At 30.3% G+C, this 13,725-nt stretch overlaps 1 protein-coding gene across 2 annotated transcripts in view; it reads left to right on the top strand.

Annotated features, from left to right (window-relative positions):
- The window catches only part of LOC130443185 (synaptogenesis protein syg-2-like), a 234,091-nt gene that overhangs the window by 215,326 nt on the left and 5,040 nt on the right, over nt 1-13,725 (top strand). For both annotated transcript variants that reach the window (XM_056777696.1, XM_056777695.1), the window contains 2 exons: nt 633-783; nt 8,544-8,674. In XM_056777696.1, coding sequence (XP_056633674.1) covers nt 633-783; nt 8,544-8,674 — 282 coding nt within the window. The remainder of the gene's footprint in view (nt 1-632; nt 784-8,543; nt 8,675-13,725) is intronic.

Genomic DNA, 13,725 nt, shown 5'->3' with positions numbered 1-13,725 from the left:
TCCAAAACTAGTAATTCATCCTTTATCCATTTATCGATCATTATACGTCAATTGTGACTGATTTTTTTGGAAAATAGTTCATAAAAAGCGAAATTCTCTATATCTTGTCAAGTTTTTCACGGTTTTTGGAAGATTTACTACTACGGGGGGTCTTCCAAAACTATTTATCTATCCTTATAATGATTTTATAAATTAATTGATCATTGTACGTCAAATTTGACAGAAAATCTTAAACAACAGTCCATTAAAATCGAAATTCTTGACAATTTTGAATCGAAAAGTTTTTTTTTCTAAAATAAATTCGCTTTTAAAAAGGTTTTCACGTATATGGAGTAACCAAAATTAATAAAAATTGTTTCACAACAATCCATATTATTAATAACGTTCCATAGTTACAGGGGAGCTTCCAAAACTAACAAAACCCCAATTTTCAATCTGAAACTTTCCGTACGCGTTTTTAAATTTCGCATCTACACGCCGCGCGGAACGAATTAATTCTTTCAATAACAATAATAATAATAATAATAATAATAATGAGGAAAAGAAAAGAAAAGAAAAAAATTAAAACCGATGATTTGTCGTCGATAATTTCGTCCAGCCGGATGCACATTCTCATTCCGGACGAATTTCAGGTCAACGCACAAGAAAATGAAACATCCGTACTAACGACTATTACGTTCGTACCGGTCCCGGAAGACGATAATAGCGTTTTCAAGTGCGTCGGTGAAAATCCCAAACTTACCGGCGTCGGTTTGGAGGATTCATTCAAGTTAAACGTCGTCTGTAAGTAAAATTCCACCTCTACACACACACATATATATATCCGATGTGCGTATAATACGAGGGTGATACGGGAATTTTTTTCTAGAAAACGCGGGTTGAATTTCTCTTGGTGTTTGCGTATTTTAATTAAGATTGAAATCGTCGGGGCGAATATCATCCATTCATAACTTGATATTTATATGTGTTTGAATAAATTATCTTTCTGCTATCTCTCTCTCTCTTTCTCTCTCTCTCTCTCTCTCTCTCTCTCTCTCTCTCTCTCTCCTTGTATTCTCTTCGTCTTTTCTTTCTCGGTGTGTTGAAATGTTGCCTTGGGGAGAAAGTTGAATTTGGATGTGGGGATCGCGTTTCCGGCCGGTTTTGTTGTTGTTGCTATTTACCTAAATTAAAGTTTGGGATTTATGATCTGCTCGATTGTTGGTAGTAGTTTTTTTTTTTTTATTTTTCTTCTTTATCTTATCCTTTATGTTTTATTTTTCGGAGGGGTGTCTTGTTTAGAGGTGAAGTGGTTTTTCGTAGTTTTAATACTAATTTTGACGGTTTTTTTATGGTTTCTTTGGTTTTAATTCTTGTAAAATTATTTTTTGTAGATTTACGGTTATTTTCGTCGATTTTTTATGATTTTTTATCGTTTTTCTGGCGGTAAAGTCAATTTTCTGTCATTTTTTTTGAGTTTTCTCCATGTTTCTCGTTATTTTTTCAGTTTGTACAAATATTTTTTGCAATTTTTTGGTCAGTTTTGTCTGCCAATTCATTTTTTCTATGTTTTCTGCCAATTTCGTCGGTTTCTCCTTGTTTTTTTTTGGTTTCTTTTCCTGTAAAATTATTCATTGTAGTTTCTGGCGGTAAATTCAATTTTCTGTCATTTTTTTGAGTTTTTTCCAAGTTTCTCGTTATTTTTTCAAAGTTTTTCGTCAATTAAATCATTTTTTGTAGTTTTTATAACACTTTCGTTAATTTTTTCATGTTTCTCCGCTGTATAAAATCAATTTTCCATCATTTTTATGTAATTTTCCTTTCCAGTTTCGTCGTTTTTCCATGATTTCTTTGGTTTTTCAGTTTGTATAAATATTTTTTGCAATTTTTTGGTCAGTTTCATTTGTTAAGTCATTTTTTTGACGTTTTCTGCCAATTTCGTCGGTTTCTTGTTTTTCTTGGTTTCTCTTCATTTAAAATTATTCTTTGTAGTTTTTCTGTTATTTTCGTCGGTTTTTTTTATGATTTTATATCGTTTTTCTGGCGGTAAATTCAATTTTCTGTCATTTTTTTGAGTTTTCTCCACGTTTCTCGTTATTTTTTCAAAGTTTTTCGTCAATTAAATCATTTTTTGTAGTTTTTATAACATTTTCGTTAATTTTTTTATGTTTCTCCGCTGAGTAAAATCAATTTTCCATCATTTTTATGTAATTTTCCTTTCCAGTTTCGTCGTTTTTCCATGATTTCTTTGGTTTTTCAGTTTGTACAAATATTTTTTGCAATTTTTTGGTCAGTTTTGTCTGCCAATTCATTTTTTCTATGTTTTCTGCCAATTTCGTCGGTTTCTCCTTGTTTTTTTTTGGTTTCTTTTCCTGTAAAATTATTCATTGTAGTTTTTCTGTTATTTTCGTCGGTTTTTTTTTATGATTTTCTATCGTTTTTCTGGCGGTAAATTCAATTTTCTGTCATTTTTTTGAGTTTTTTCCAAGTTTCTCGTTATTTTTTCAAAGTTTTTCGTCAATTAAATCATTTTTTGTAGTTTTTATAACATTTTCGTTAATTTTTTTATGTTTCTCCGCTGTGTAAAATCAATTTTCCATCATTTTTATGTAATTTTCCTTTCCAGTTTCGTCGTCTTTTCCATGATTTCTTTGGTTTTTCAGTTTGTATAAATATTTTTTGCAATTTTTTGGTCAGTTTCATTTGTTAAGTCATTTTTTTGACGTTTTCTGCCAATTTCGTCGGTTTCTTCTTGGTTTTCTTGGTTTCTCTTCATTTAAAATTACTCTTTGTAGTTTTTCTGTTATTTTCGTCGGTTTTTTTATGATTTTTTATCGTTTTTCTGGCAGTTTCTTCGTTTTTTGTGATTTCCCATCATTTCCTTGACAGTAAAGTCATTTTTCTGTCAGCTTTTGCGGATTTTCTTTGGTTATTCTGTCTGTAAAATCATCCTCTTGCCATATTTCATAGTTTTTTGTAAGTTTCGTTGTTTTTTTATGATTTTCTATCGTTTTTCTCTCATTTTTTGTGATTCTTCTCTCATTTTCTCGTTTTTTTTTTCTCACATTTTTTCGTCTGTCAAGTTATTTTTTGTAATTTTTCTTATAATTTTCTCATGTGTTTGTATATCATTTTTCTCTTTGTAAAATCGATTTTCCATCATTTTCATGAAATTTTTCTTCCACTTTCGTCGTTTTTTTGCCATAATTTCTTCAGTTTTCCTTCCTGTAAAATTGTTTTTTTGTAGTTTTTCTGTCATTTTCGTCGTTTTTTTGTGTTTTCCTGTCTATAAAATCATTATCCTGCCATATTTCGTAGTTTTTATTTCAGTTCCTTCGGTTTTTTATGATTTCCTATCATTTTCATGGCAGTAAAGTCATTTTTCTATCAGTTTTTATGGATTTTCTTTGGTAAAATTCTGTTTTTCTTACTTTTTGGTCAGTTTCCTTGGTTTGTTTATGAATTTCTATCGATTTTCTAGCAGTAAAGTTATTTTTTATCAAATTTCCGTTTTTTTTTTTCAAGTTTTTCGTATATTAAGTAATTTTTTATAAGTTTTATATCATTTTCTTTAATTTTTGCATGTTTTATATCATTTTTCTTTCAATTTAGTCCATGATGTTTTTGGTTTTTCAGTCTGTACAAATATTTTTTGTAGTTTTTTTGTCAGTTTCTTCCGTTAAGTGATTTTTTCTGTTTCTCTATTATTTTCGTCGGGTTTTTCATGGTTTTCTGTGTATAAAGTCATTCTCCTGCTATTATTCGTAATTTTGATATCAGTTTTCACATTTTTGCGTGTTTTTTATGATTTTTTTGTTTTCATTCTCATTTAATTTCTCATAATTTTTCTGTCAAATCAGTTTTTTCATCAATTTTCTGCATATTTCATCATTTTTTCTGTAATTTCGGTCATTTTTCTATATCATTCGTAGGTTTTTGATATTTCCCCGTGGTTTTTGTCGATTTTTGAGATATTTTAATGTTTTCCTATAATTTTCGTCGTTTTTTCAGGTTTTTCTGTAATTTATCTTACCGTTCTATCATTATTTCCGTATTTTTTCCAACGCCCCTTTGATAAGATTTCGTAATTTTTGTATCTATTCCATCAATTTTCCATGTTTTCTTCGTTATCCTCTCATTTCTTGCCGTTCTCCCATTTTTTTTTCAATCATTTCACTTTATGTTGTTTCTATATCGGTCTATTTTCTTTTACGTATCTTTCTTCTGGTTTTCTTCTGTCAAATATCTCCCATTTTAGTGTCTTGTTCAGTATTTTCCTCATTATCCATAATTCTTCATTCTTTTTCTTACACTTTTCCTCGATTTTTTCATATTTTCATATAATTTTCCCACATTCATATGATTTTTCGCCATTTTTCATCTTTTCTTTTCCTTTTTTGTTATTTCTATTCGTTTTTCTGTTATTTTTTTTCATTCGTTTGTCTTTCTTGCATGTTTTCCTTCCATTTTTGTGTCTATTTACCGTTTTTGTGTATCGTTTTTCAATTTCACGTCGTTCTATCGCATTCTTATAATATTTTTCTGCTTTTATCATCGCTTTCTCTCAGCTTTTTCGTCGTTTTCGACATTTTTCTGTACCTACTTGGAAAATTCTTTGTTACGTTCTGTGGATTTAAAAGGTACAGAAACGCCGTCGCCGCCGCCTCCTCCGCCGCTGATTATAACGAATGTCTTTTCCACGTTGACGCGATACCTCGCGTATCGCCGCTTTATTTTTTTTTTTTTTTTTTTCTTTTATTATTATTTCTTTACCGCCACAACCGTGTTGCAATGATTTTCATCTTATTAAGAATGTGCGAGATTGTATTTTCCTCCGGTAATAATTTTTACACTGACAGGATATTTACCGAAATCGTCCCACTAAATTTCCTCTCGTAAAACCGTTTCCCCATTTCGAATTCAACCAAACGAACCACCGGCGTTTCTTTTTCTTTTTTTCTTTTTCAATTTACTCGATTTTTTTCTCTTTTTCAATTTACTCGATTTTTTTTTTAATTCCAACTCCCAAGGTGGAGATTTCCACAAAAAAAGGATTCTGATAAGTCGTACATTTATGTATTATGTTTATTTACGTCCATTTCTCGTTTGTTCTTATGTCATTTTTTGTAGTTTTTCTTTTCATTTTTCACCTCTCTTTTTTCGACATTTTTTGTTGTTTTCCGAAGTTTTTTATTGTTCTTCTGTTATTCTTCGTCGTTTAAGTTTGTTTTTTTTTTCTTTTTTTATCGTTTTTTGATATTTTTTATTGATTTTCTTATATTTTTCTACCTATTTTCGTTATTTTTTGTCGTGTTTTTGTCTTTTTTGTTGCTCTTGTCGATTTTCAACGTTTGTTGTTCTTTTCCTTTCACTATTAATTTTTTTTTGTTATTTTCCTTTCATTTTTTGCCTTTTTCGTTGTTTTTCTTCTCATTTTTCACCTTTTTTGGCGTTTCTCTCTTTTTTCGACGTTTTTTGTTGTTTTCCGAAGTTTTTATTGTTCTTCTGTTATTCTTCGTCGTTTAAGTTTGTTTTTTTTTCTTTTTTTATCTTTTTTTGATATTTTTTAGTGATTTTCTTATATTTTTCTACCTATTTTCGTTATTTTTTGTCGTGTTTTTGTCTTTTTTGTTGCTCTTGTCGATTTTCAACGTTTGTTGTTCTTTTCCTTTCACTATTAATTTTTTTTTGTTATTTTCCTTTCATTTTTTGCCTTTTTCGTTGTTTTTCTTCTCATTTTTCACCTTTTTTGGCGTTTCTCTCTTTTTTCGACGTTTTTTGTTGTTTTCCGAAGTTTTTATTGTTCTTCTGTTATTCTTCGTCGTTTAAGTTTGTTTTTTTTTCTTTTTTTATCGTTTTTTGATATTTTTTATTGATTTTCTGATATTTTTCTACCTATTTTCGTTATTTTTTGTCGTGTTTTTGTCTTTTTTGTTGCTCTTGTCGATTTTCAACGTTTGTTGTTCTTTTCCTTTCACTATTAATTTTTTTTTGTTATTTTCCTTTCATTTTTTGCCTTTTTTGTTGTTTTTCTTTTCATTTTTCACCTTTTTTGGCGTTTCTCTCTTTTTTCGACGTTTTTTGTTGTTTTCCGAAGTTTTTATTGTTCTTCTATCATTCTTCGTCGTTTAAGTTTGTTTTTTTTTTCTTTTTTTATCGTTTTTTGATATTTTTTAGTGATTTTCTGATATTTTTCTACCTATTTTCGTTATTTTTTGTCGTGTTTTTGTCTTTTTTGTTGCTCTTGTCGATTTTCAACGTTTGTTGTTCTTTTCCTTTCACTATTAATTTTTTTTTTGTTATTTTCCTTTCATTTTTTGCCTTTTTCGTTGTTTTTCTTCTCATTTTTCACCTTTTTTGGCGTTTCTCTCTTTTTTCGACGTTTTTTGTTGTTTTCCGAAGTTTTTATTGTTCTTCTATCATTCTTCGTCGTTTAAGTTTGTTTTTTTTTCTTTTTTTATCTTTTTTTGATATTTTTTAGTGATTTTCTGATATTTTTCTACCTATTTTCGTTATTTTTTGTCGTGTTTTTGTCTTTTTTGTTGCTCTTGTCGATTTTCAACGTTTGTTGTTCTTTTCCTTTCACTATTAATTTTTTTTTGTTATTTTCCTTTCATTTTTTGCCTTTTTCGTTGTTTTTCTTCTCATTTTTCACCTTTTTTGGCGTTTCTCTCTTTTTTCGACGTTTTTTGTTGTTTTCCGAAGTTTTTATTGTTCTTCTGTTATTCTTCGTCGTTTAAGTTTGTTTTTTTTTCTTTTTTTATCGTTTTTTGATATTTTTTATTGATTTTCTGATATTTTTCTACCTATTTTCGTTATTTTTTGTCGTGTTTTTGTCTTTTTTGTTGCTCTTGTCGATTTTCAACGTTTGTTGTTCTTTTCCTTTCACTATTAATTTTTTTTTGTTATTTTCCTTTCATTTTTTGCCTTTTTTGTTGTTTTTCTTTTCATTTTTCACCTTTTTTGGCGTTTCTCTCTTTTTTCGACGTTTTTTGTTGTTTTCCGAAGTTTTTATTGTTCTTCTATCATTCTTCGTCGTTTAAGTTTGTTTTTTTTTCTTTTTTTATCGTTTTTTGATATTTTTTAGTGATTTTCTGATATTTTTCTACCTATTTTCGTTATTTTTTGTCGTGTTTTTGTCTTTTTTGTTGCTCTTGTCGATTTTCAACGTTTGTTGCTCTTTTCCTTTCACTATTCATTTTTTTTTTGTTATTTCCCTTTCATTTTTCATCCTTTTTGATATTGCTTTGTAATTTTTTCATGTTTTCAGTCAATTTATGATACTTTCCTTTCAATTTTTGTCATTTTCTGATGATCTTCGTTCTTGTCGATTTTCGTCGTTTATTGTTATTTTTCTTTTATTTTTTTCTTGTTTATCTGTCGTTTTTCGAAGTTTTTTACTCTTTTTCTTTCATATTTCTCCGTTTTTTGTCTCCCTCACGTTTTTTGTCGTTTTTCTTTTGTTTTCCCATTCTTCTTTCATCGATTTTTGTTATTTTCCAGTCATTTTCTGATATTTTTCCATCTATTTGCCTTATTTTTAGTTGTGTTTCTGTCTTTTTTTGACGATTTTCGTCGTTTGTTGTTATTTTTTTTCCACTATTCATCGTTTTTGTTATTTTATAATATTTTTCTATCATTCTTTTGATGTGTTTTTGTACTTTTTTGACGATCTTTGTTGTTCTTGTCGATTTTAGTCACCTGTTTTTCTTGTTCGTTTGTCGTTTTTTATTGTTTTCAGTCATCCTTCGTTAATTTTTTCCATTTTATGCCATTTTTTTCGATGTTTGTTGTTGTTTTTCTTTCATTTTTCTCCGTTCTTTGTCTCTCTCACGTTTTATGTCGTTTTTCTTTCGTTCTCCTATTCTTCTTTCATCGATTCTTGTCGTTTTTATGACATTTTTATCCTTCTCTCATTATTCGTCGGTTTGTGGTCATTTTATCATTTCTTTCTCTTCCATTTGTTCAGCTCCATAATTTTTATTTAATTTTATCTTTTTTCTACCATTTCTCCGTCTTTTAGTCGTTTTTTCTTTCATTCTTTGGCATTTGTCATTCAATTGTCTCGAGCTTTCTTCTCGTTTTACCTCCATTTCTCTTCCATTGTCGTTTTTATTTTATTTCCTAATAATTCTTATGCTTCTTTTTCTCTGTTTCGATATATTATATTCTTCTCCCAATCCATAATCGTTTTCTATTTATCTATTGTCGGTTCCCATTCATTTTTTGTCTTTTTTGTCTCGTTTTTCATCGGGTTTTTGCCTCGTTTCACTTTCCTTCTTCTTTAATTGTACTGTGTCGCTTTGATGTAATTTCCCAATAATTTTTATCTGTTTCGTTACCTCCCGTTCTCCTTTCAATCCACAATCGTTTTTCTTTCGTCTATTGTCGTTTTTTTGTCATTTATCGATCGTTCCGTCGTCGTTTTACGTTCTACCGTAATTTTCCGATCGTTTTTTTTTCCGTTTATTTATATGTCTCAAACTCCTAAAACATACGTAAATAAAAAAAGATTTTTGTATATATTTTTTTTTTTTTTGTTATTTCTCGTTATTATTTCCCAGATCCCCCGCAAGTGGTTCTTCATTTAGGTAATACTCTAAATCCAGAAGACATAAAAGAAGGAGACGACGTTTACTTCGAGTGCAGCATCAAAGCGAATCCCAAACAGCACAGAATCTTATGGTATCACGAAGTAAGTACATTTATTACCAGCTTTTTTCTCCTCTCTCTCTCTTTCGTTCTAGCCGTTGTTTCACGTCCATTTTTATATTCAACTTTTAAGACGAAAAGAAAGTTGGCGTTACGAGAATCTTTCTCGTTTCAACTGTTTTATTCGGTTTATTTTCTGTGTATCGTGAAGGGAATCGACAAATTCTTCTTTATACACGACTTTTGAAACAATGTGTTTGTTTTTATAACAAAAACTTGACAAACGTTTCGAAACAAAATGGGAAACTACGGGAAATCGTCGGGGAGAAGTGAGCGTCGCATGTAACGAAAGTATATACGTATAGGTTTAAGGAGATATGTTATGTCTCGAAAACCGCAATTGAGATATCTCTAAAAACCCAAAGGAAACTGAAGAAATATCTCAAAAATCCAAAGGAAACTGAAGATATATCTCGAAAACCTAAAAGAAACGAAGAAATATCTCGAAAACCCAAAGGAAACTGAAGAAATATCTCGAAAACTCAAATGAAACTGAGGAAATATCTCGAAAATCCAAAAGAAGCGAAGAAATATCTTGAAAATCCAAAAGAAGCGAAGAAATATCTCGAAAACTCAAAGGAAACTGAGGAAATATCTCGAAAATCCAAAAGAAGCGAAGAAATATCTCGAAAACCCAAAGGAAACTGAAAAAATATCTCGAAAACTCAAAGGAAATAAAGAAATGTCTCGAAAATGTAAGAGAAACGGAGAAATGTCTCGAAAAATCTAAAAGAAACGAAGAAATATCTCGAAAACTCAAAGGAAATGAAGAAATATTTCGAAAAACCTAAAAGAAACGAAGAAATAGTACGAAAAAACCTAAAAGAAACGAAGAAATATCTCGAAACCCCAAAGGAAACTGAAGATATATCTCGAAAATCTAAAGGAAACTGAAGAAATATTTGGAAAATCCAAAAGAAGCGAAGAAATATCTTGAAAATCCAAAGGAAACTGAAAAAATATCTCGAAAACTCAAAGGAAATAAAGAAATGTCTCGAAAATGTAAGAGAAACGGAGAAATGTCTCGAAAAATCTAAAAGAAACGAAGAAATAGTACGAAAAACCTAAAAGAAACGAAGAAATATCTCGAAACCCCAAAGGAAACTGAAGATATATCTCGAAAATCTAAAGGAAACTGAAGAAATATCTGGAAAATCCAAAAGAAGCGAAGAAATATCTTGAAAATCCAAAGGAAACTGAAAAAATATCTCGAAAACTCAAAGGAAATAAAGAAATGTCTCGAAAATGTAAGAGAAACGGAGAAATGTCTCGAAAAATCTAAAAGAAACGAAGAAATATCTCGAAAACTCAAAGGAAATGAAGAAATATTTCGAAAAACCTAAAAGAAACGAAGAAATAGTACGAAAATCCTAAAAAAAAGGAAGAAATATCTCGAAAACTCAAATGAAACGAAGAAATACCTCGAAAACCCAAAGGAAACTGAAGAAATATCTCGAAAACTCAAAGGAAACTGAGGAAATATCTCGAAAATCCAAAAGAAGCGAAGAAATATCTCGAAAACCCAAAGGAAACTGAAGATATATCTCGAAAACTCAAAGGAAACTGAGGAAATATCTCGAAAATCCAAAAGAAGCGAAGAAATATCTTGAAAATCCAAAAGAAGCGAAGAAATATCTCGAAATCCCAAAGGAAACGAAGAAATATTTTGAAAATCTAAAGGAAACTGAAGAAATATCTCGAAAACTCAAAGGAAACTGAGGAAATATCTCGAAAATCCAAAAGAAGCGAAGAAATATCTCGAAAAACCTAAAAGAAATGAAGAAATATTTTGAAAACCTGAAGGAAACTGAAGAAATATCTCAAAAATCCAAAAGAAGCGAAGAAATATCTGGAAAAAACCTAAAAGAAACGAAGAAATATCTCGAAAATCCGAAACAAGCGATAAATATCTCGAAAATCCAAAAGAAGCGAAGAAATATCTTGAAAATCCAAAGGAAACTGAAAAAATATCTCGAAAACTCAGAGGAAATAAAGAAATATTTCGAAAAACCTAAAAGAAACGAAGAAATATCTGGAAAAAAACCTAAAAGAAACGAAGAAATATCTCGAAAATCCAAAACAAGCGAAGAAATATCTGGAAATCCCAAAGGACACGAAAAAATATTTTGAAAACCTGAAGGAAACTGAAGAAATATCTCAAAAATCCAAAGGAAAATGAAGATATACCTCGAAAACCTAAAAGAAACGAAGAAATATCTCGAAAACCCAAAGGAAACTGAAGAAATATCTCGAAAACTCAAATGAAACGAAGAAATACCTCGAAAACCCAAAGGAAACTGAAGAAATATTTCGAAAATCCAAAAGAAGCGAAGAAATATCTTAAAAATATTTCGAAAATCCAAAAGAAGCGAAGAAATATCTTGAAAATCCAAAGGAATCTGAAAAAATATCTCGAAAACTCAGAGGAAATAAAGAAATATTTCGAAATACCTAAAAGAAACGAAGAAATATCTCGAAACCCCAAAGGAAACTGAAGATATATCTCGAAAATCTAAAGGAAACTGAAGAAATATCTGGAAAATCCAAAAGAAGCGAAGAAATATCTTGAAAATCCAAAGGAAACTGAAAAAATATCTCGAAAACTCAAAGGAAATAAAGAAATGTCTCGAAAATGTAAGAGAAACGGAGAAATGTCTCGAAAAATCTAAAAGAAACGAAGAAATATCTCGAAAACTCAAAGGAAATGAAGAAATATTTCGAAAAACCTAAAAGAAACGAAGAAATAGTACGAAAATCCTAAAAAAAAGGAAGAAATATCTCGAAAACCCAAAGGTAACGAAGAAATATCTCTAAAATCCAAGGAAAGGAAAAAAATATCGAAAACTTGAAAGAAACGAAGAAATATTACGAAAATCCTAAAAAAAGGAAGAAATATCTCGAAAACTCGCATAAAAATTCGAAAATCAACAAAAAACGTAGACATATTTCCAAAAATCCTTAAAACCCAAAACAAAAGAAATATTTTGAAAATTTTTAGATGAAAAACAAAAAACCTCGAAAACAGAAAGAAAAAATGATAAATATGATGAAAACCTAAAAGGAAACAAGAGTGAAACCCTAAGAAAAATTGAAAATATCTCGAAAAACTGAAAAATACTCAAATGAGAAGCGAAAAAATCGTAAAAATTCTCAGAAAAAAAATACTTTCAAAACAACCACAGAAAAATTAAAAAATATCTCAAAAATCCACAGCAAAAGGAGACAGATTCCAAAAAAAAAACGACCGAAAAGATAAAAAATGTCGAAAATTCGTAGGAAAAATTGAAATATCTGGAAAATCTAACGGAGAATAAAAAAAAATATCGAGAATCTCAAGAAATAAAAAAACTTTTCGATAACTTGAAAGTCCTAAGAAAAACTTGGACTAATCGACTAATAGGCTCAATAAATTTTCGAAACGAAACAAATCGAAAAACACACAAAAGGAAAACCGTTAAATTCTAATCAAACAACGATAAACGTCCGACGCCGAACTCGACGTTGTTTCGTTCGTTCGAAAATCATTTTTTCCAATAAGACCTTCGACCCCCGGTAGAAGATAGAGAATTAAACGGCGGAAAGTCGCATCTCGAGGGAGATACTTTTTCCCCCTCAACGTTCCGACCGCCATTTTTTATTTTTTTTTATTTTTTATTTTTTTTTCAAATAAATACCCTCGAAAATCTTGGGGGTATCACTAATTCCGATTTAAACGCGCTCCGTTGCGGTTAACGTGCCTACGAAAATTTCTTCGGGCGTGAAACTTTAAACACCTCAATTAAAGTTTCGAGTTGTCTTTGTAAATAACGCACGTAAAGGCGAAACCTCCATCTCCTCCTCCTCGAATAGATACGTAAAACCGCGCTTCTAAATTGAGGAAACTCGTCGTCGAGGAACTTTGATTCGGAAAAGGTGGAAGTCGAAGGGAAGAGTTAACGTAACACTTTCACACTTTTGGACGTGCTCGAAGCTCTTCTTCGGGACGCTAATCGTTTTATGATCGATTTAATCTCGAAGCGACGTTTCTGTGTATATTTTTTTTTTTTATATTCGAGACGAATTTCGCTCGTTTTTTGGCGGATGCGAGTTTGTTCCTCGACGCCAAATTTTAAAATTTCTTGCCACTTTATTAATTCGAAATTTGGTGGATGCCGACGTGACGGAAATGTTTGTAACATTTTGAATTATCGTTATAATTTGGCGGGCGCGAGTCTTGTTTCGCCAAATTTTTGGAATTTCTGTGCGTTCTCGCCAAATTTTAAACGTTTAAAAAGAATGTCCCATAGATTCGCTTGATTCGGTTCATACTCGACAAAATTTTGAAAATTCGCGTACATTTTCGCCAAATTTTAAAAATTTGTTAAACTGTTTCATAAATTTCGTTCGATATCCGTCCGACATCCGCCAAATTTTCAAAATTTCTGTCGATTTTTGGTAAATTCCGAGTGCGTTCTCGCCAAATTTTAAACATTTGAGAGACTGTAACAAAAATTTCGTTTCGTTCGGTTCATACACGTCAAAATTTTGAAAATTCGCGTACATTTTCGCCAAATTTTAAAAATTTGTTAACCCGTTTCATAAATTTCGTTCGATATCCGTCCGACATCCGCCAAATTTTCAAAATTTCTGTCGATTTTTGGTAAATTCCGAGTGCGTTCTCGCCAAATTTTAAACATTTGAGAGACTGTAACAAAAATTTTGTTTCGTTCGGTTCATACACGTCAAAATTTTGAAAATTCGCGTACATTTTCGCCAAATTTTAAAAATTTGTTAACCCGTTTCATAAATTTCGTTCGATATCCGTCCGACATCCGCCAAATTTTCAAAATTTCTGTCGATTTTTGGTAAATTCCGAGTGCGTTCTCGCCAAATTTTAAACATTTGAGAGACTGTAACAAAAATTTCGTTTCGTTCGGTTCATACACGTCAAAATTTTGAAAATTCGCGTACATTTTCGCCAAATTTTAAAAATTTGTTAACCCGTTTCATGAATTTCGTTCGATATCCGTCCGACATCCGCCAAATTTTTAAAAT

Source organism: Diorhabda sublineata, chromosome 4 (assembly GCF_026230105.1).
Source record: "Diorhabda sublineata isolate icDioSubl1.1 chromosome 4, icDioSubl1.1, whole genome shotgun sequence".
NCBI classification, from domain to species: Eukaryota; Metazoa; Arthropoda; class Insecta; order Coleoptera; family Chrysomelidae; genus Diorhabda; species Diorhabda sublineata.
The sequence above is the reverse complement of the archived record's forward strand: the minus strand, read 5'-3'. Positions and strand labels throughout refer to the sequence as shown.